General features: G+C 38.5%; 1 protein-coding gene across 1 annotated transcript in view; it reads right to left on the bottom strand.

Moving 5' to 3' along the window:
* The window catches only part of LOC102844716 (zinc finger SWIM domain-containing protein 5-like), a 294761-nt gene that overhangs the window by 125380 nt on the left and 148879 nt on the right, over window positions 1–20502 (bottom strand). Inside the window, exon 2 of the mRNA XM_006898995.1 lies at window positions 12807–13163. Coding sequence (XP_006899057.1) covers window positions 12807–13163 — 357 coding nt within the window. The remainder of the gene's footprint in view (window positions 1–12806; window positions 13164–20502) is intronic.

Raw genomic sequence — 20502 nt, 5'->3', positions numbered from 1 at the left:
GGATAGAGCAGGGTTTAGGGCTGTTGTGCATAGGGTCGCTATGAGTCGGAAACGACTCGACGGCACATAACAACAACATCAACATATGTAAATATAACATTGGATGATACATGTGTATGTACACACAAGTGTATGTATCAGATTTGGGCCATTTATAACATGGTATGCTTTCATACACATTTTAATCTATTTGACCATCAAAGCAATTGAATAGAATTAGTGACAGTGGACAAGGTTTTCTTGTTTCTTGATTTTGATAAGAAATTATTTCCACCTTTCCCATTTAGAATGGTAGTTACAGTTTTATGAAGATAATCTTTCTTATTTGGTTAAAACAATAGAAGACATTCAAGAGATCCATTAGCTTAAAATTACCTTCATGGAAATACTAAAGTACTATTTTTCTTTCCATATGTGATGATTTTTCACTAATGGTGCAAAAGAAATAGTAGATAAAACTGGTGGTATCTTAGTGTAAACCAAAGCAGTGGCATCAAACTGTACTAGTGGTTACTGAATTCTTCTCTGCTACTAATTTGGAATAACAAAAAGAATTCCAGTCTTAGGTATGAATGTCCTTCAAGTAGCAAAAAGTATTACCTTTTTCAAATCCCAACCCTCAAATAGACAACTTTTTACATTCTGTGTGACAAAGTATGAAGTACATATAAAGCACTTAGGCTATATGCATAAAGTACTTCTGTGGCATGTATACTCAAGTGTGAAAGTTGTTCTGAGAAAAGGCATTTACATCGTTGTTTGAGGTGAGTGTAGTAGACATTCTTTTTATGAAATGCCATTTCATTTGAAAGAATGGCTGATGGATAATTATGATTATTTAAACTTGTATGCATGTCAAACATTTGCTTGAGCATGAACTAAGGGATTCTGTCATTTAAGGAAAACAATTGAAAGTACTTCTTGCCAATGACAAAATTAAAAACTTCAAGCAAAAATTACAATTTTATAAAATTTACATTTATCACTATGAGCTTGATTATTGATGAACATTTTTATGAGAAGATCAGTAATGATAGTAAAGAAATGTAATAATTTGATATTATGAAATGTGTCAACATTTTGAAGATCTGAATAACTTTGTGAATCAATATTGCCAAATGATTCAGAGATGATGTTTTCTTATAAAGAATGACTATTCAATATGCAAACCAGAGTATTTCTTCCCCCTTACTTCCTCTGCCTCAACTGTTTTATCAAGGAGTTTCTGAGCAGTTGAAGGGGGTGGGAGACAATAATGTCTGATGATCATGGTCTGGCCAGGATCTCCTGGACCTTACAACCACACTAAAAAAGGCAGATAAGTGGAGTTTAATGTGAGAGAGTATAAAAAGTTAACTAATAAGGATTTAGACACTGAAGAGATTATATCTGTTCTTAGTTACTATTGAGTTGGCACCAACTCATGGAGGTTCCATGTAGAGTAGAACAGAAGATGCCTGATTCTGCACCATCTTCATGGATGACGGTATAATAGGTCCCTCACTGAAGCCACAGGCATTTAGCGCGCCTCCAAATTAAGAGAGCTCATCTTCCAGCACTGTATCAAACAACATTCTGTCAAGATCCATAGAAGTAAATCACCAAGTGATTCTTCCCTGTCTGTCTGGATCTGGAAGCTCTGCTAAAACTTATCCTCCATGAGTAGCCTTAATGGTATTATAAATACCGGCGACATTGCTTCTAATATCATATAGCCTCACATAAGTTACTATAAACTGACTATAAGTGCACACACACTGCAAAAAGCACTTAACAAACTTCTGGCCGAATTTTGGTATAATATTTAAAAAGTATCCACAATTATCTGAAAAGGTTATTAAAACTGCTTTTCCAATTATATATATGTGCTGTTGAGTTGTAAACAACTCATAGCAACCCTATGAACAAAACACCTAAACACTTGACAACTTTCATCGTTTCTCCAAGTTCATAGAGTTTCTGGAGGCAAGCTATTTTGGAAGTGGATGTCACTCCTGCTTCCAAGCTTGTTTTAATCAGGGAGCTCCACCAAACACTGTCTACCATGGGTAACCATTATCACATTTGACACATCAGTGTCACAGAGTTTGGCATCCCAGCAACCACGAGATAACCTCTGTACAGACCAGTGCTATACCATTTAGAAGAATGTTTGACAAAAAACAATTAAAATCAGGCTGAGGGCTGCAGATTAAAATCACCCACCTTTGGCTTGGTTGTATAACTTTCTATCCAGTAGGCCAATAGAGCTCTCTCTTTGTTGTTGTTGTTAAGTGCCGTTGAGTCATAGATGACCCATGAACAACTAAATGGCACTTAACAACAACAACAATGTATGTATGTGAGGGTGAATCTTTTTCAACCAAAATAGTATGGCACAACAGCTTAAGTAAGCAGATAGAAGCTAGAAAGCCCATCTTTTATTAAGCTAGACATTAAAGAAATTTACAAAATTTAACAGAAGGTATTATTGGAGGAAGTAGTTATTTTTCCATAAAGTATGCATTTATATGGACAGGTCCTTGGAGAAGGACATCATGCTTGGTAGGGTGGAGGTACAGCGCAGAAGGGGAAGGCCCCCTATGAGGTGAATTGATTCAGTGATTAGGGTAATTGGGATGGGTGTGTCAGAGATGCTGCAATTGGCACAAGACAGAGCAGCGTTTAGGGCTGTTGTACATAGGGTCGCTATGAGTCGCAAGCAACTCAGGGCACATAACAACTACAACAACATAGTGGACTTATTATTTTTAAAGTAGGCAGTAATTTTTCATTTTATATTCTAACATACTCATGAATATTGATAGTAACAAGCTATACAAAAAACTCTTTGAGGTCCACAATAATGTAATGAGTTCTGAAGTAGTCCTACTAGCACAGTATATGATGTGGTGGGCTGCTAGTGGAAAGGTCAATGGTTTAAATCCACCAATTGCTCCACAGGAGGAAGATGAGCAGTCTTCTCTGGAAATCTGGTGGAGGGTCCCCAGGAGCTGTAACAGAATTGACAGCAATGAGTGTTTTTGTTTGATAATAATGGGTTCTGGGCTGACTGGCAGCATCACGATAGACGGTGAAGAGATTGAGATTGTTAACAGCTTTGGTTTGTTTGCCTCCACAATCAACACTCTTGGTACCAGCAGCCAGAAAATTAAAAGACTAATTGCATTGGGAATGTCTGCTGTCAGAGACCTCTCCAAAGTAAGGAAGAGCAACAATATCAGTCTGGAGACCAAGGTGTACCTGAACCAGACTATAGTTTTTGCAACTACTTGTTATGCATCAGAAAGCTGGACAATGCCTAGGGATGATAGAAGTAGAACTGATGCCTTTGAGCTGTGGTGCTGTAGAAGTGTATTGAACATACCACGGACTGCTAGGAGGATAAACAGGTTCGTCCTAGAAAGGGTGAAACCAGGCTGCTCCTTGGAGGCAAAGATTCTGAGGCTTCATCTGACATACTTTGGACATGTTGCAAGGGGGGACCAGTCCTTGGAGAGGATGTCATGCTTGGGAAGGTGGAGGGACAGTGCAAGAGAGGAAGATCCTCAGTGAGATGGATTGATTCAGTGACTGACCGGCACTATGGGAGTAGGCGTGTCAGAAACAGTAAGATTGGCAGAAGAAGATAGAGCAGGGCTTAGGGCTGTTGTACATAGGATCACGATGAATCACAGACGACCAGATGACACATAAAAACAACAACAACAACAACAATGGGTTCTGAGACCAAATTGTCTGAAGACCACTGAGTTAAGGGAATTTTCTTCTAGTCTTTGTTTACTAAGTGGCTTTAAAAAAAAAAGTAACGAATGGATTGTATCTTATTGCATGCTTTTTATGGAATTTACTGGGATGTCTATATGCCAATTTTCCTTTAATTTTTTAATATGTTGAATGGTATTGATTTTCCTAGAGCAAATCTAACTTGTTTATGGTATTTTTAAATCCATTGTTGAATTTAAGTTGCTTTTATTTCATGATACTTATGTCTATATTCATTAATAAAATGGGCACATAATTTTCTTAAGTCATTCTCACCTGATTTTGACATCACTATATATATTAGCTTCATAATTAGTAAAAATTCATCTCTATTTTTAATTCTCTGAAAGAATTTTTATAAGATTGGAATGGATGTGTTTCTCAAAAGTTTAATATAAATCTCCTGTAATATCACCTAGACCTATTGTTTTAGTTTTTAACTTCTGCTTCAATTTCTTTAAAATGATAGAACTATTCTTTCTATTTGTACTTGGTTAAGTTTTATTTTTCCAGATATTTGACCATATTGTTTGTTTTCAAATTATTTTGGCACAAGGTTGACTGTCTTACATGTCTTTTAATTTGAAGATTGTAATAGCTCTTAAATTAAACTTTTAAAATTGAAATATAAAATCTGAAAATCTACAAATAGCAAATGTACACCTTTATGATGAGTTGATATAAAGGGATAATAAGTGTGCAAATATCACCAAGGTAAAAAAATGGATTACTACCAACACATTCAGTTAATTATTTTCCAGGTAGGACTGCTGCCTTCAATATGGATTGAGGCTCAATGTCAAGAAGACAAAGATTCTCACCACTGGACCAATTGGCAACATCAGGATGGATGGCGAAGAGATTGAGATTGTTAACAACTTTAGTTTGCTTGGCTCCACTGTCAACAATCTTGGCACCAACAGCCAGGAAATTAAAAGACATATTGCGATGGGAAAGTCTGCTGTTAGGGACCTCTCCAAAGTACTGAAGAGCAATGGTGTCAGTCTGGAGACTAAGGTGCGTCTGATACAGGCCATGGTCTTTGCTATCACTTGTTATGTGTCAAAGAGTTGGACAATGATTAAGGAGGATAAAAGGAGAATTGATGCCTTTGAGCTGTCGTGCTGGAGAAGAGTATTGAGGGTACCATGGACTGCCAAGAAAACAAACAGATTCATCCTGGAGACAGTTAAACCGGGATGCCCCTTGGAGGCGAGGATTCTGAGGCTTTGTCTGACATACTTCGGACATGTTGTAAGGAGGGACCAGTCCTTGGAGAGGGACATCATGCTTTGGAGGGTGGAGGGACAGCAAAGGAGGGGAAGGCCCTCTATGAGGTGGATTGATTCAGTGACTGGGGTAATTGGAATGGGTGTGTCAGAGGCAATGTGATTGGCACAGGACAGAGCAGGGTTTAGGGCTGTTGTACACAGGGTCGCTATGAGTCGCAAGCAACTCGACAGCACATAACAGCAACAGCAACAACAAGAACAACAACAACAACAACAACAACAGTATTCTAAGTGAACACTTTTAGCACCAGCAGTCAGGAAATCAAAAGGTGAATTCCATTCAGTAAATCTGCTGTCAGGGACCTTTCCAGAGTACTAAGAAGCAATGATGTCAGTTTAGAAACTAAGGTGCACCTAATTCAGTCCATGGTCTTTGCAATTACTTGCTATGCATCAGAAAGCTGGATAATGACTAAGGATGACAGAAGAAGAATGGATGCCTTTGAGTTCTGGTGCTGGAGAAGAGTCTTGAACATACCATGGACCACCAAGAAAACAAATAGATTTGTCTTGGAGAGGATGAAACCAAGTTTCTTCTTGGAGGCTAGGATTTTGAAGCTCTCTCTCACATACTTTGGGCATATGGCGAGGAGGGACCAATCCTTAGATAAAGACATCATGCTTGGAAGGTTGAAGGGACAGCACAGAAGTAAACCTCAGACGGGATGGACTGATAGAGTAACTAGGGCAATGGAGGTAGGTGTATTGGAGTCAGTGAGACTGGCTCAGAGCAGGGCAGGTTTCAGAGCTATATTGTACACAGAATTGCTATGAGTTGTAGGTGACTTGATGGTACATAACAACAACAATGCTAGGTGACAGGGACACAGAAATTAGTAAAACATGGTTTTGTTCCAGTCCTGACTTTTCAAGTTTTTGCTTGTTTTCACTTTACTTTTCTCTTTTAATTCACTTTCTTTTTATGGCCAAGCAGAATCTTCAGACTTGGCCAGCATGCTGTATCTCAGAAAACCTCAGTGTGCAGAGTCACTAAGAGAAAATTATATAGGGGAATACCCTGTGACTACCTGCCCAGATCAGTCAGCAGAAAGGGGAGTGCCCTGTGGGCTGTCCACCCGTGAGTCTGTTCTGTCCCTACATGTATCCACTGGCCTCCAGGGACCAGCCAAAAATGGTGGCCACATGAGACACCAACGTGTCTGCCCCACCTCTAGGCACTCATGAGTCCACCTGGCCTCAACCAATTCACCCATCTCCATGAACCAGCTAGCAGAGAGACGAGTGCCATGGGGCACAAATAATGTAATTCATCACATTAGTAAGGCAAAGAACAAGAACTACATCCTACTGATTCAGAAAAAGGCTTTGACAAAAATCCAATCTCCCTTCCTCAGTAAATTGGAATAGAGGGGGATTTCCTCAATATATTGAAAAGTATTTAAGCAAAACCAAGAGCCAATTTAATGTCCAATGGAGAGAGAATAAAAGTATTCCCCTTGTGAACAAGGACCAGACAAAGATGCCCCCTATTATGACTCCTATTCAATATTGTATTGGAAGCTCTAGTTAGGTTAATAAGGCAAGAGAAAGAGAGAAGAAGCATCCAAATTGGCAAAGAGGTGGTGAAACTGTTGCTATGTGCACATGACATGACAGTCACAGAAAACCCCAAAGGCTCAATTTAAAAAAAAAACTATAAAACTCGTAGACCAATTTAGTAGAGTGGCAGGTTACAGGATAAACATACAAAAAACAGTTGGATTTCTATACAGCCAACAAATGAAGCACAGAAAAGGAAACTAAGAAAGCAGTATAATTTACAATTGTCAATCAATCACAAGATGATATACTTGGGAATAAATCTAAGTAGAGACACAAAAGATCTTTATAAGGAAAGCTACAAAACACTACAACAACAAACAATAACAGATCTAAGTAAATTGAAAAATATACCCTCTTCATGGATAGAAAGACTGAACCCTGTGTAAATGACAATCCTACCAAAAGCAATCTATAGGTCTGACACAATTCTGATACAGATGTGTGACTTTGATACAGATGTCAGAAACCTTGAAAATTGGCTTTTCTATCCACTTCCTAAACAACATGCCTCTGAAAACTATGAACTTTGAGAAACAATGATAGTTATAGAAAGACTTCAGATCTTTTGTTTATAGGGTCGTGAGTAGTCCTGCTCAACTCGACAGCAATCAACAACAACAACAATTCATTGTGTTAGTACCTACTGGGGGCAGAGTCTCCAACTTTAACTGTGCGCAAGTGGTCTTGCAAATCATCAACAGCTGTGGGAACAATACAAGAGAGTGTTTTCATACTGTGAGAGACTATGGTGAAGAGAGGGCGAAGAGACTGCACAAGATGTAACCAAAGGAACCTTGGAGATGGAGCCACAGTTAAAGGTTTTGCTTCCTGGATGACTGAGCTAAAAGCTGACTTGTAAGTGCTCTGAGACAAAGTTTCCTGGACTAACTGAGGTAATCAGAGGTTTATTTGTGTTGTTGAACCTACACTTTCACTTACTGACTGAGAAGCTCTCTGAACTAATTGAGGAACTGTACCTTGTTAAACTGGCTTGGGACTGGTAGACTAAACCCGGATTTGCATTATGTGACATTCTTTGCCACTCCCTACCCCCAACCTATTTCCTTAATAAGCCTCACAACTGTGAGTAAAGCCTGTGAATCAATGTGCAACAAACACTGGCCTTAATGATTTGTAGAAATAGATGCAGCAGCATGTGGGGTGGCATATCTGACCGTGCAGCTATTTATTTGGTACTCTGAATGTTATTGATGGGGACAGTTCCCCTTTATGAAGCAGGCAGAAATCAGACTTGGCCAACTCCTTGTTGTATCAGCCCCTTATACAAGATACCAAATTCATTCTTTAAAGAAATAAAAAAGACAGTTTCTAGTTTCATACAGAACAGAAAGAGACCCTGAACAAGCAAAGCTCTTTTCAAAAACAAAATGGGAGGCATCCCAGTCCCTCCTCTCAAAACCAATTACATAACCATAGTAATCAAAACAGTATGGTATTGGTAGGACATCAGACACAAACATCAATGGAATTAAATCGAGAACCCAGGAATCAACTCATTTGCCTACAGTTAAATGATATTTGACAAGGAAGCAAAACTCATTACACAGGGAAACAACAGCCTCTTCAATATATGACGCTAGTTAAACTGGACATACACCTGAAGAAAACGACAACAGGATACATATCTCACAAAACACACACAAACCAACTCAAAGTGTACCAGAGACCTTAGTGTAATACTTCAAACCATAAAGACTTTAAGAGAAAAAATGGGATCCAAGTTAGAAGCCTTAGCCTATACAGGCTTGCAAATATAGCAAAAAATGTGCAACAAGGAGAGGATAAAATTGACAAGTGGGACGGTTTTAAAATCAATTCTCTGTGTGCATAAAAAAACCTTCAAAAGGGTGGAAAAATGGATCACAGAGGAGGAAAAATAATTTAGCAGTGACATTTCAGAAAGGGTCTCATAATGAAAGTTTTGAGAATACTACAGGGCCTCTACAAGAAGAAGACTGATAACCACAAAATTGGAAAAAGACATGAAAAGACTCTTCACAAAGGAGGTTATGTGGATGGCTAACAAACACATGAAGAAATGTTCAAAATCACTAGCAATAAGAGAATTGAAAATCAAAATGAGATACCATCTCGTTCCAACAGAAGTAGCAAAATTTAATAACACAGAAACAATAAATGTTGGACAGGATGTAGAGAGATTGGAAGTCTTATGCACTGATGGTGGGATTGTAAAATGGTACAACTGCTATGGGAAGCAGTCTGGTATTTCCTCAAAAAGCTGAACACAGAAATTCCATATGACCTAGCTATATTCTTTGGGAATATATCCCAACGAAATAAGAATTGAGACATGATTGGGCATATGTATACCTATGTTCATAGCAGTGTTATTCTCAATAGCAATAAAATGGAAACAGCTCAAATGCCCATCAACAAATGAATGGACTGAAAAACTGTGGTACATTCACAGAATGGTCTACTAAAAGAACAATAATTTTGGAAAATACTATATAACATGGGAGAGTCTACAGCATTATGCTGAATGAAACAACTCAGTTACATAAGGACAAATACTGCATAAGGCCACTATTGTGAAAATAGAATAACTGAGTAAGATATATATAAATGTTCAAAAGGAAAGAAAGAAGAAAAGTGGGGGCAAGAAAAGAGGACGGGAGGAAAGAGGTAAGAAAGTGGAGCAGGGGTGAAGGAGTAAGAAAGATACAACACGGACTAGAGATGGGCTGCAAATAGGTATAAACTAATAGTAATGAATGATATAAAACAATATATATATAATGATTGTACAAAATAATATACATCAGAGAAAAAACTCCCCAAACACCAGTTCTCTAGAGAAGGGGAAAAAAATTCCTTATAACTGTATTTTGAACAAGGTCTTGAAGCTGGTGCTCAGTGAGTAAGTAGCCCCTCAATTTATAAGTGGTGGAGAAAAAAACCTCATGAAATAAAAGACAAACCAAATAAGATAAATGGAAATACTGTTTTACATATATGAGCAAATAACAAAAAAGGGTATGGAACAGTGCTAGAGACAAAGTTGGAAACATAGTTAAATCACTAACCCAAAAAGAACTAGGCAAAAATCTAGCTATAAACATATATATACTAACAAAACTAATTTTAGAAAAAGGTTTCAGGGAAGTAAGAAACAAAGGAAAAGGTAGATCTATTCCTGAGATGAGAACCAGTCAGGAAGCAGCTTTAGAATCTTACTCCTGGTAGCTCAGATCTGCTGAAGTGAGGAGCAGGGTTAGAGAGAAAGCAGAAGGAAGTTACTAAATATTTAAATATTCAGCAAAGAACAGAAACACGATTTCAAGTATCACCTCTGTGATACAGATTCCAATATTCTGACATTGCTTCTCAATTCCAGATCCATATAGGAAACTTTATAAAAATTCATTACCAAAATATTCTTTTAGCACCTCAGACACAAATTCATTTTTCCTCCAATTTACTATGCTCCATGGACTCTGGTGGCCTAGTGGTGTGGAGCTGTACTGCCAACCCAAAGGCAAACTGTTTGAATTCATCTACTGCTGCTGCACCGGAGGAAAATGGACAATCTTGCCCTGTGTGATTTCATCTCTAAAATGCATATCAGCTATGAGTTGATTCTGACTTGACAGCAATAAGTGAGTGAGTGAGTGATGATGATCCTTAAATGAACAGCGACATTATCAGTGTCATCTGAACTAGGTATTTCAAATCTAATTTTCTCTTTTCTTTACCCAACTCATCCAACACACTTGGATGTTGTGCCCAGTCCCTTTTACCTTCACAGTATCTCCACTTCTTCTTTTCTTTTTTAAATCAGTACTATTGCCTTTATCAGTACTGGTGATCAGAAATAGTTTAGGAAAAGTCTATAGAATTCTATGGAACCTGGAGTAGGAAGCAAATAGAAGTGTGAGATAAACACAGATACAGAAGCAATAGCTCCAGGGGGAGACTGAGAATCATCTCTCAAGTTCATTGTGGCAATTACAGACTAATTTCAGACAAATAATAAAGTATTTGGATAGAAGGTCTAATAAGAGGCAAATGTTGCTTCAGCAGAGCAGTGGTATAAAGAAGGAGTAGGTCATTATGGTGACAGTGACATTGGAAAAATAACAAATACAGTATAGGTCCATGAATCAAAGTGGTCAGTTCAAGAAAAGGTAAGAGTATTTGAAAACAAGTAACCAAACCACATATCAGAAAGTTGATGCAAAATCATAGCAACACCCAGGATAGAGCAGAACTGACCCACAGGGTTCCCAAGGCTGTAAATCTTTATGGCAGTAGATTGCCATATATTTCTCATGCAGACCGACTGATGGGGTTCAAACAGTTGACCTCTGGATTACCTGTCTAGGGCTTTAGCCACCAGGGCACCTTGAAATAGTTAATAATTCTATGAAAACCAATGAGGCAAAAGAGCAGGGCATAGTCTAGTTTTTTAGGTACAGAGTTATACTTCTCTCTAGTCCAACAGACTTAGGAGACGAAGCAGAACTCAGCCCCAAGAGCTCTAACTAAAGAGCTCAGGAAAGTAGAACAGACTCTCCATTTGCGCTGAGAAGATAAAAAGAGAGCTATTTTTTTGTCCACATTACTGAAAAGTAAGAGCTCAGTTTCCATGTAAATGTTATAACTTTGGGTATAAAACAACAGAATATTATTTATGCTGCTTAGAAAGAGCTCCTGGAAACCCATCTGTCTGAATCTCCTTGTTTCTGGGAAATGGTGAGACTGGTTTTAGGATCTGATTAGCTTTTTTAGACAACTGTTGTTGTTGCTGTGTACCAGAGAGTCAGAACCGACCCATAGCTGACCCTCCAGCAGGTTTTCAGAGGTAGTTCATCGCACAGGAAGAGATTACCCATCCTTTTCCCATGGAGCAGCTAGTGGCTTTGAACCGCACGCCTTCAGGATTGCAGTGCAGGTTCTTGTCACTAGGACAATGAGGAACAGCAATCCTTTGGCACATGACCTATTAGTAATTGTTACACAGACTGCCTAACTGGTCTCAATTTATCTTTCACACTAGTGCCAAAGCTTTTCCTAAAACAAAGATGTGTTGTTGTTCTGTACCCCTGAGTCAGAACTGACACACAGCTAACTCTCCAGTGGGTTTTCAGAAGCAATGAATTGCACAGGAGGATACTGCCTATCTTTCCCTCGTCGAGGAGCCGGTGGATTCAAACCATGTGCCTGTGCCTTTGGGTTGGCAGTGCAACTCCTTACCATTGAGCTACCATAGCCCCCTAAAACAGACATATAAAAGGGATTTTCCTAAAATAAAAATGATCTTTTGCTATAGATATCTGCAGAGAAACAAACAAAAAACCCACATCAGTTCTAATGTCAAAGGAGCTTATGCTACAATTTCCTTATTGATAAAATGAAAATTTCCCTAATACCTCACACAGTAGTTTTAAGACGAAAAGAGTTAATGTTGTGAGTCCTTTACATGATGTAGTACACAGTAAGCCCAAACAAACAAAATGGAGAAAAAAAATTTGCTCATTTAATGTATCTTCTTAAAATCCTTCAATGACTAAGCCTCTACAGCTTGGCTTCATTATAAATGCAAGCATTTATTTCAGCCATGTCTGTCTCCTCTACTAGATTATAAACTACTTGAAGGCAGGAACCATGTCTGTTTTATCTTCTTAATACCCAGTATAATTTGTAGTACAGAAGTTCTAAAAAAGAAAAATAATAAGGTGCTTGCTGAATGAATAAGTGAGTATAATATAATCTCTTCTTCCATCCTATATACATATTCATGTACCCCAGTATATAGCTTATAATAATAAGTACATTGCTAATGAATGCTCCTCAGAATTAACTCTAAAGCAATGTAGGATCTTCAAATGCCCAGGGAATCCTCATACCCAATTTATTTCATTGAACAGCACAAGTTATTTTGTACTTTATTTCACTTTTGAGTACTTTGGGCTTTTCAAGGGAGGCAGGTATTGTGTGGATTAATAAAATCCATAAGTTGATACTATATAATCTTTGAGGTAGACAAATAGTTTCAAGAAGTTAAGTTAAAGATATATTTGTATGGATAGAATAAAATGATTATGCATAAGTGATTATAATTGCAAAACATCCCAATTTCTAAACATGCAACATAAAGAGAAACTCAGTAGATCTTTAGCAACCAAAATGCTGAACAATTACCATGCACTTGATTGATTTCTGAGTTGGAGGACAGAATCTCATCGGCCAGTTTCTGTGCAGTAGGAAGAACTTCAGTGTGGTGTGCAGTGATTAAATATTGAATAAACTTTTGTAACTGATCTCTATTCATCTGGAAAAGCGTTTCTGAGATAGGAAGACGTAATTTGACTTGGTCTGGTTTACGGATCCTGTAGAGTGAGAGCGCTACCACATGAGCACAGTAGAATATGTCCTTGTTCCCACAGCCACACGTCACTGAAGTGATTTTGCATCGATCAAAACTGATAGCAACTTTGTAAGTCATTGCTGGTTCAGAAGCAGTGGCTGGCTCTGTTACTGTACCGCTCAGATGGAAGCCTAGAGAAACAAAGAAAAAAAATGTGTTTAGAGTGATTCTGTAGTAAGAGACAAAGTTTCTCATTCTGTATTTCATTAATTCAGAAAATACTACCTTCTCTGCTGCAGGCACAAAGGCCAATGAAATTCAAGCTTTGCTCTCAGGAAACACATAACCTAGAACTAAGATGCTTAATCTGGAGCCTATGAATATACATGAAAAAAATTTTTTGTAGATTTATATACTTTTTTAGGAGGATAGTTCATAGTTATCATCATAATTTTAATAAGGTTTATCACCCCAAATAAATTAAGAACTCCTGTCATGGATTTTGAGCTCAGGATAATGGCCATAAAGCAAATCTACAAATAACATTAGTACAATGTAGATAAGTGAAAGAGAAACTTAAGAGTGCTGTGAGAAAAGGCAGGAGAGATAACAAAGAAAATAAAGGACAATATTAATACTCAAAACATACAATTCCTCCCAGCAACAATAGCAAAGTTCAACATGGCAGCAAGCAATAAATGCTGGTGAGGTTGTGGAGAGATTGGAACTCTTATTCACTGCTGGTGGTAATGTAAAATGGCATGACCACTATGGAAGACAGTTTGGTGCTTTTTCAAAAAGCTCAAAATAGAAACACCGTTTGACCCAATTATCTCACAGTGGGAATTATACCCTGAAGAACCGTGATAAAAACAGATGTATGCACACCCATGTTTACTGCAGCATTATTCACAATAGTGAAGAGATGGAAGCAACCCAACTGCTCCTCAACAAATGGACATAAAAACGGTGGTACATTCACACAATGGAATATTATGAAGCACTGAAAAACAATAAACATGTGAAAAACTACGTAACATTGATGAGTCTAGAAATATTATGCTTAGTGAAGCATCTCAGTTATAAAAGGACAGATACTGAGTTAAACTGCTGTCAAAATAAGATTGACATGAGGGTGGGGGGAGAATAGAAAAACAGTAGACAGACAATACTGCATTGAAACAGTTGAAGGAAAGGAATGTATGATTAGGCATGACATGTATGACAATGAACAATCTGTAACAGGAAGTATATAACAAAGTTAATTGGGGAGGAGGAAGGAAGGAGGGAGCAGGAAAAGCTGCATCAATGAATGAATTAAAATCCAACCTTTTTATAAACTTTCATTAAAATCACAATAATAACTTTAACTTAAAAAATTCAACTAACTTAAGCTGATGGGAAAACTGTCCCAGTTCTAAATTGTACTTAAAAAGATTCTCATTTTTCCTTTCTTAAAAAAAAATACATCCCCCAAATCCAACAAAACCAACAACTCCAAAAATAACAAAACAAAACAACACAACAACAAAAACAAAACACACAATTCCCAAATGAACATGTTAGATGCTGTCAGGCTGGCTTTGGCTGAAGGAGATCTTATGTATAACATAATGAAATTCTGCCCAGTTCTGTGCCATCTTCATGTCCTTTTGCTTGAGTCTGTTGTTGTGGTTATTGAATACATTCAACTCACTGAGAGTTTCTTTACCTTTTTCTGAACACTTTACCAAACATAATATCCTTTTCTAGTGCTTGCTCTTTTCTGATGATCTGTTCAGAGTAAGCAATCAGTCTTGCCATCCTTGCTTCTAAGGAATATTCTTGTATATCTCTTATGACTGATTTGCTCATTCTTTTGACAGTCCATAAGTCAATATTCTTTGTCAGGACAATTCAAATGCATTCATTCTTTTTATTGTCCTGGTTTCACATGTCTAAGTTGTTGTTGTTGATAGGTGCTGTCAATTTGAGCATAACTCATAGCAACCAAAATATATTAACCCTGTTCTATGCTGCACCATCCTCACACTTTCTGACACACAAGAGCCCATTGCAGCAGTCACCATGTCAATCCAACTGGCTGAAGGCCTTCCTTTCTTTCACCGGCCCTCCACCCTTCCCAATATCATGTCTTTCTCCAAGGAATAGCACCTCATAGCAACATGCCCAAAGTATGTAAAGAGAAGCCTCATCATTCTTGCCTCCAAAGAGCACTCTGGCTACACACTCTCCAAGAAAGCCCCATAGTTTTGGCTTAGGTTAGGGGCCCTGTTAGCACAGTTGTGTAACCTTTTGGTTACTAACTAAGGCAGTCTACTCTCATGAAGATTTACAGCCTTGGAAACCCAGTGGATGGTTGCCATGAGTTGGAATCCACTCAAGTGCAGAGGTGAATGGGGTATGGCGGGGGATGTAGAACATCTAAAAAACATGAAACTTCATAGGATTTGGAAGGTAAAGTTTGAAATAAAAAAAACCCACAGAAACCCACTACTACCTTTGAGTCAATTCCAACTCCTGGTGACCCTCCATCTTCCTCTAGTAGAGCAGCTGGTGGACATGAACCACTGACCTTTCATTCAGGAGTTCAACGTATTATCCACTGTCTGGCCAGGATCCTGCTTGCTATGTTATTGTTCTTATGTACTGTTTAGTTGGAACCAACTCATAGCTGATCCACAGTAGGACTGCCAGGGGCAGGAAATAGTACAGGAGGAGACTGCCCACCCTTCTTTCAAAGAGCAATTGGTGAATTTGAACTTTATGCCTCTTGGTTGGCAGCACAACTCCTTCCCACTAAACCACCAGAGCTCTTGTGGTCCTGATATAGATTACAATGTATTAATACACTGCTATAAAATAGGTATAGAGCATCAATATTTATGAAATGTAAAGCAGGTATTTTTTTAGTCTTTTAAATGTTTTTAATTGGTTTGCATATAATAATCTGTTTATATTGAGTTTCATTCATGAACATTGATTTGGTTTTGAGTTTTTTTCCTGCCCCCTCCTTCCACCCATCAAACTCTGCTACCCCATGATTTCCTCTTTTCCCACTCTTTGTCCCCTTCCCCCTCTCTTTTCCTCTTTGGATATCCAGATACATCTTACTGGTTATCCTTTTTTTTTTTTTCCTTACAATAACGATCTTTTACAGTATTTGTTTTCATGTGCCTGAGTTAATTTATTTTTTAAGTGATCACTAATTTGAAAAAGTCAAATCAATAATAAACAGATTCTATAATAATGTTTATTCTGTACTTTAAATATGATTATTCTCCTTTTACAAGAATATGTAGTCATCTAATTATTCAGACCTGGGAAAGCTCCTTATGATTCTCTGCCTTTGAAAACCTGCTGGAGGGTCAGCAATGAGTTGGTTTTTATTCAAGGGCACATAAGTATCAGATACTATCAGGCTTAGGAACACCATGGGGGGCATTATTGATGCAGGTTCTTTATGTGGACCTCTACCTTGATTTGTTAAAAAATAGTTTAAGGGTTTACCCCCACCCCCTAAATCCTGAGGACATTTGTTACCTTTCCCCCCAGTTTTCTGGAGTGTAAGATTGGGAGGCCACATTCCAGGCTATTTTCTACCCCTGAGTTTGATATTTTTGCCCAGGTTTAACAGTCTGTCTCTGCTGGCAGGCAAATGTTACTTTTCTTCAAGATCAGAGTTGATGGAAATTCCATGGGTAATTGAGAACTGGTTGAACCCTGGTCTGGTGAGGATGCTCCATCTTGTAATTGATGAGGATTGGGATATAAATGACTGAAAGGCAAAGGTTTTGGATACCTCCTGATTGACAAAAGTCAAGAAGGGAGCATGTCCTTTGGGAGACAAGAAGACAGAGACCCTGTACCTAAAATCTTCATTGTTGTTAGGTGCCATCAATTTGAGTACAGCCCACAGTGACCCTAGGAGCAGATCTGAATACTGTCCTATCCTGTGCCACCCTCACACTTCCTGACACATTAGAGCCCATTGTGTCAGTCATCATGTCATCCACCTGGTGGAGGGTCTTCCTCTCCTTTGCTGACCCTCTGTCTTTCTAAGCATTATGTCTCCTCCAAGGAATAGCCTCTTCTAGAAACATATCTGAAGTATGTGAGACAAAGCCTCATCATTCTTGCCTTGAAATAGCACTCTGGCTACTCCCTTTCCAAGACATATTTGTTCTTTTGGCAGTCCATTGGATGTTCAGTGCTATTCTCCAACATCACAGTTTAAAGGCATCAATGTTTCCTGTCTCCTTATTCATTGTCCAGCTCTTAGATGCATAGCAAGGGATCATAAAGACCACAGTTTATTACATTTTGCATGTGTACTGTCAAATCAGATCTGACGGTACAGGAGGAGATTGCCCCTCCTTCTCCAGCAGAGCATCTGGTGGATTTGAACCACACACCCCTTGGATTGCAGTGCAGCTTCTTGCGACTAGGCTACCAGAGCTCCCAAAGACCACGGTTTAAATCAAACTCATCTTAGTCTTCAAACTGACATCATTACTCCTCAATAATTTGTAAATGTCCCTAACTGCAGACTTTCCCAGTGCAATACGTCTCCTGGTTTCCTGACTGTTGGTACCAAGGGTGTTAATTGTGGATCCAAGTAAGATGAAGTGGTTGACAATTTCAATCTTTATCTATCATGACGGTGACTATTGGTCAAGCGGTAAGAATCTTTGTTTTCTTGACACTGAGATGCAATCCATATTGAAGGCTGGAGTCTTTGATCTTCTACAAGTGCTTCAAGTCCTCCTCATTTTCAGCAACAAAGTTGTGTCATCTGCACAACGCAGATTACGGATGAGTCTTCCTCTTATTCTGATGCCACATTCCTTTTAATAGAATCTTGCTTCCAGAATACGTTATCAGGACTATGAAGATTAAAAAAAAAATCCACCAACTTCATATCCTTGTAAATTAGCTGCAGCTGAGATTGTGGCCAGTATAGAGCTGGAACATCAGAGATCCAACTACAGAAAAGTCTGAGAACAGATTGCAAATGAGAATGAGTGGACTGCTCCACTGGCCAGGAGCTAGACTAGCAGCAGAGAGGCCCAGTGGCAGAGAGCAGCTGGGAGAGGTGTCCTACACTGAATAAGGGAAGGATGTGCTCTCCACAGGGAGCTACGATGTCACAGGCCACAAGGAATTGCACTACTAACCCAAGGGTGGTACTCCTCTCACACTTCAAATCCACTAGCAGCTCCAGGGATACAGATGGACAAGTTCTTCCTGTGCTATTTATAGCCTCAGAAACCCAATGGCAGATCAGCTATGAGTCAGTTCTGACTCAGGAACAATGAATTAGTTTTGAGTACTCTCCACTTCAGGGGAGTCTTCCTGACTTGTCCTTGTGCTTCCTGATCCTGTTTCGGAGATATTCTTGGACTCCCAAGTGAATCCTGATCCTCCTCATTGCTGTCAAATTGGAATCAACTGGTACCTGACCCTCTCCATTCACTTTCTAAAGTTGCAGTTTAGTGCACAGGAGAAGATTGTCTTATTCTCCCAATGACCCACAGGGGGATTCAAATCACCATAGACTCGTGGTATTGGGGTTAGAATGCAATTCCCTACAGACTAGGCCATCACAGTCTAACACCTTGGAAGCTCTAGAGGACTATATAGGGAGTTGCACTGCTAACCCAAGGTCCACACTTTGTTAGCAGCTCAAGATGACCAGTCACTACGGGAGACAGATGAGTAGTCTTCTATGGCGCTATTTATTTATTTTTAATTTTTAAATTGTGATTTTTAACAAAAGTTTATAGAAAAGTTGGATGTTCATTCATTCATTGTTGTACATTTTCCTCCCTACCTCCCACCCCTGTCCAAGTCCACTTTGCTGTGCACCTTTTATTCTGGACTGTTGTCATACAAATAATGCTAATAAGATATTCCTTTTGCACAGTTCTTTCCTTCATATGCTCCAACCTAATGCAGCCTTTTTCTTCTGGAAACCTTTATTTTGAGACCCTTGTCTGAAATGGTATTGCCAAATGTTTGTTCCAGTCAATAGGCTTTTTCACCCTGAGGAAAAAGTTTTTATGAGCACAGTGATTCAATCTTTAGAAGGTCCCTTTCATTAATTTTATCCTCTCCAGATTGTACATTTCTGGCTGTATTTGGAAGTTTCCTTATATCATAGGCTAAGCCTTCTGAAGCTTGATCCCAGTTTATCTCTTATGGACTTTATGGTTTTAGCCTTTACTTCCAGGTCTCTGATCTATCTTGAGTTGTTGATTTTTGTGTATGGTGTGAGATGTGGATCCTGTTTCAACTTTCTGCAGGTAACAGTCTAGTTTTGTCAGCACCATTTGTTGAAGAGGTTGTCATTTCCCCATTTGACAAGTTTTATTTCCTTGTTGAATATCAGTTTACCATTATGGGTCTGTTTCTGGTTTCTTGATTCCATTCCATTGGTCTATGTGCCTGTCATTGTACCAGTACCAACCTGTTTTGGTTACTACTGCTGTGTAGTAAGTTTAGAGGTCAGGAAGCGCTGTGCTTCCCACTTCATTTTTATTTTTGACAATCCTCTCCAAATAAACTTGACAATTTCTCTTTCGATCTCCTTGAAAAATGAGTATAGTATCTGTATTGGGGTTGTGCTGAACATGTGGATTGCTTTTGGTAGAATTGTCATTTTCACAATATTGAGTCTTCCTATCAGGGAACATTTTTCCATTAATTTAGGTCTTTTATTGTGTCTCACAGAAATGTTCTGTGGTTTTCTTTGTAGAGGTCTTTTGTGTCTTTAGTTAGGTTCACTCTCAGGTATCTCAATTTGTGATAGGCTATTGCTTTCTTAGTTTCCTTCTCTATGTTTTCTTTATTATTCTAGAGGAAAATCAATGATTTTTTTATATTGATCTTGTATCCTGCAACGCTACAAAACTGGTCCACTAGCTCTAACAGTTATTTTGTTGAGTCCTTGGGGTCTTCTGTGTACACTAGCATATCATCTGCATATAGAGGCAGTTCAATTGTCTCTTTGCCTACCTGGATGCCCTTTTTTTCCTTCTCTTGACACTTTGCACTAGCAAGTACTTACAGTACAATACTGAATAAAAGTGGTGATAGTGGGCATCATTGTCTGGTCCCTGTTCACAAGGAAAATGCTGTCCTAGTTTTGATGGCTGATAGGGAGCTTTTCTAAAGATTCCTTCCACAGATAGAGTCAATCTGATTTCTATGCAGTCCATCAGGTGAGGTCCATGTATAAAGTCAATGTTTGTTTCTTTTTTAAAAGTTATATGAAATGAATAAATCATCAAATCTACAAAATTAAATCATTCCATTTCCAGCATCATTTCTGTCACCAATTCTGACTGCCATTCCTTCTCATAGTTTCCAACTTTTGCTTTCCAGTGACCAATTATCATTAATGCATCTTGAGTGCATGTTTGGTCAATTTCTGACTGCAAGACTTGGTAAACATTTTCAGTTTGCCCTGGAGAGGATGAAAGCCAGATTGCTCCTTGGAAGCAAGGATTCTGAAGCTTCATCTGACAT

Source organism: Elephantulus edwardii, unplaced genomic scaffold (genome assembly GCF_000299155.1).
Source record: "Elephantulus edwardii isolate Elephantulus edwardi_28Jun2011 unplaced genomic scaffold, EleEdw1.0 scaffold00243, whole genome shotgun sequence".
Classification (NCBI taxonomy): Eukaryota; Metazoa; Chordata; class Mammalia; order Macroscelidea; family Macroscelididae; genus Elephantulus; species Elephantulus edwardii.
The sequence above is the reverse complement of the archived record's forward strand: the minus strand, read 5'-3'. Positions and strand labels throughout refer to the sequence as shown.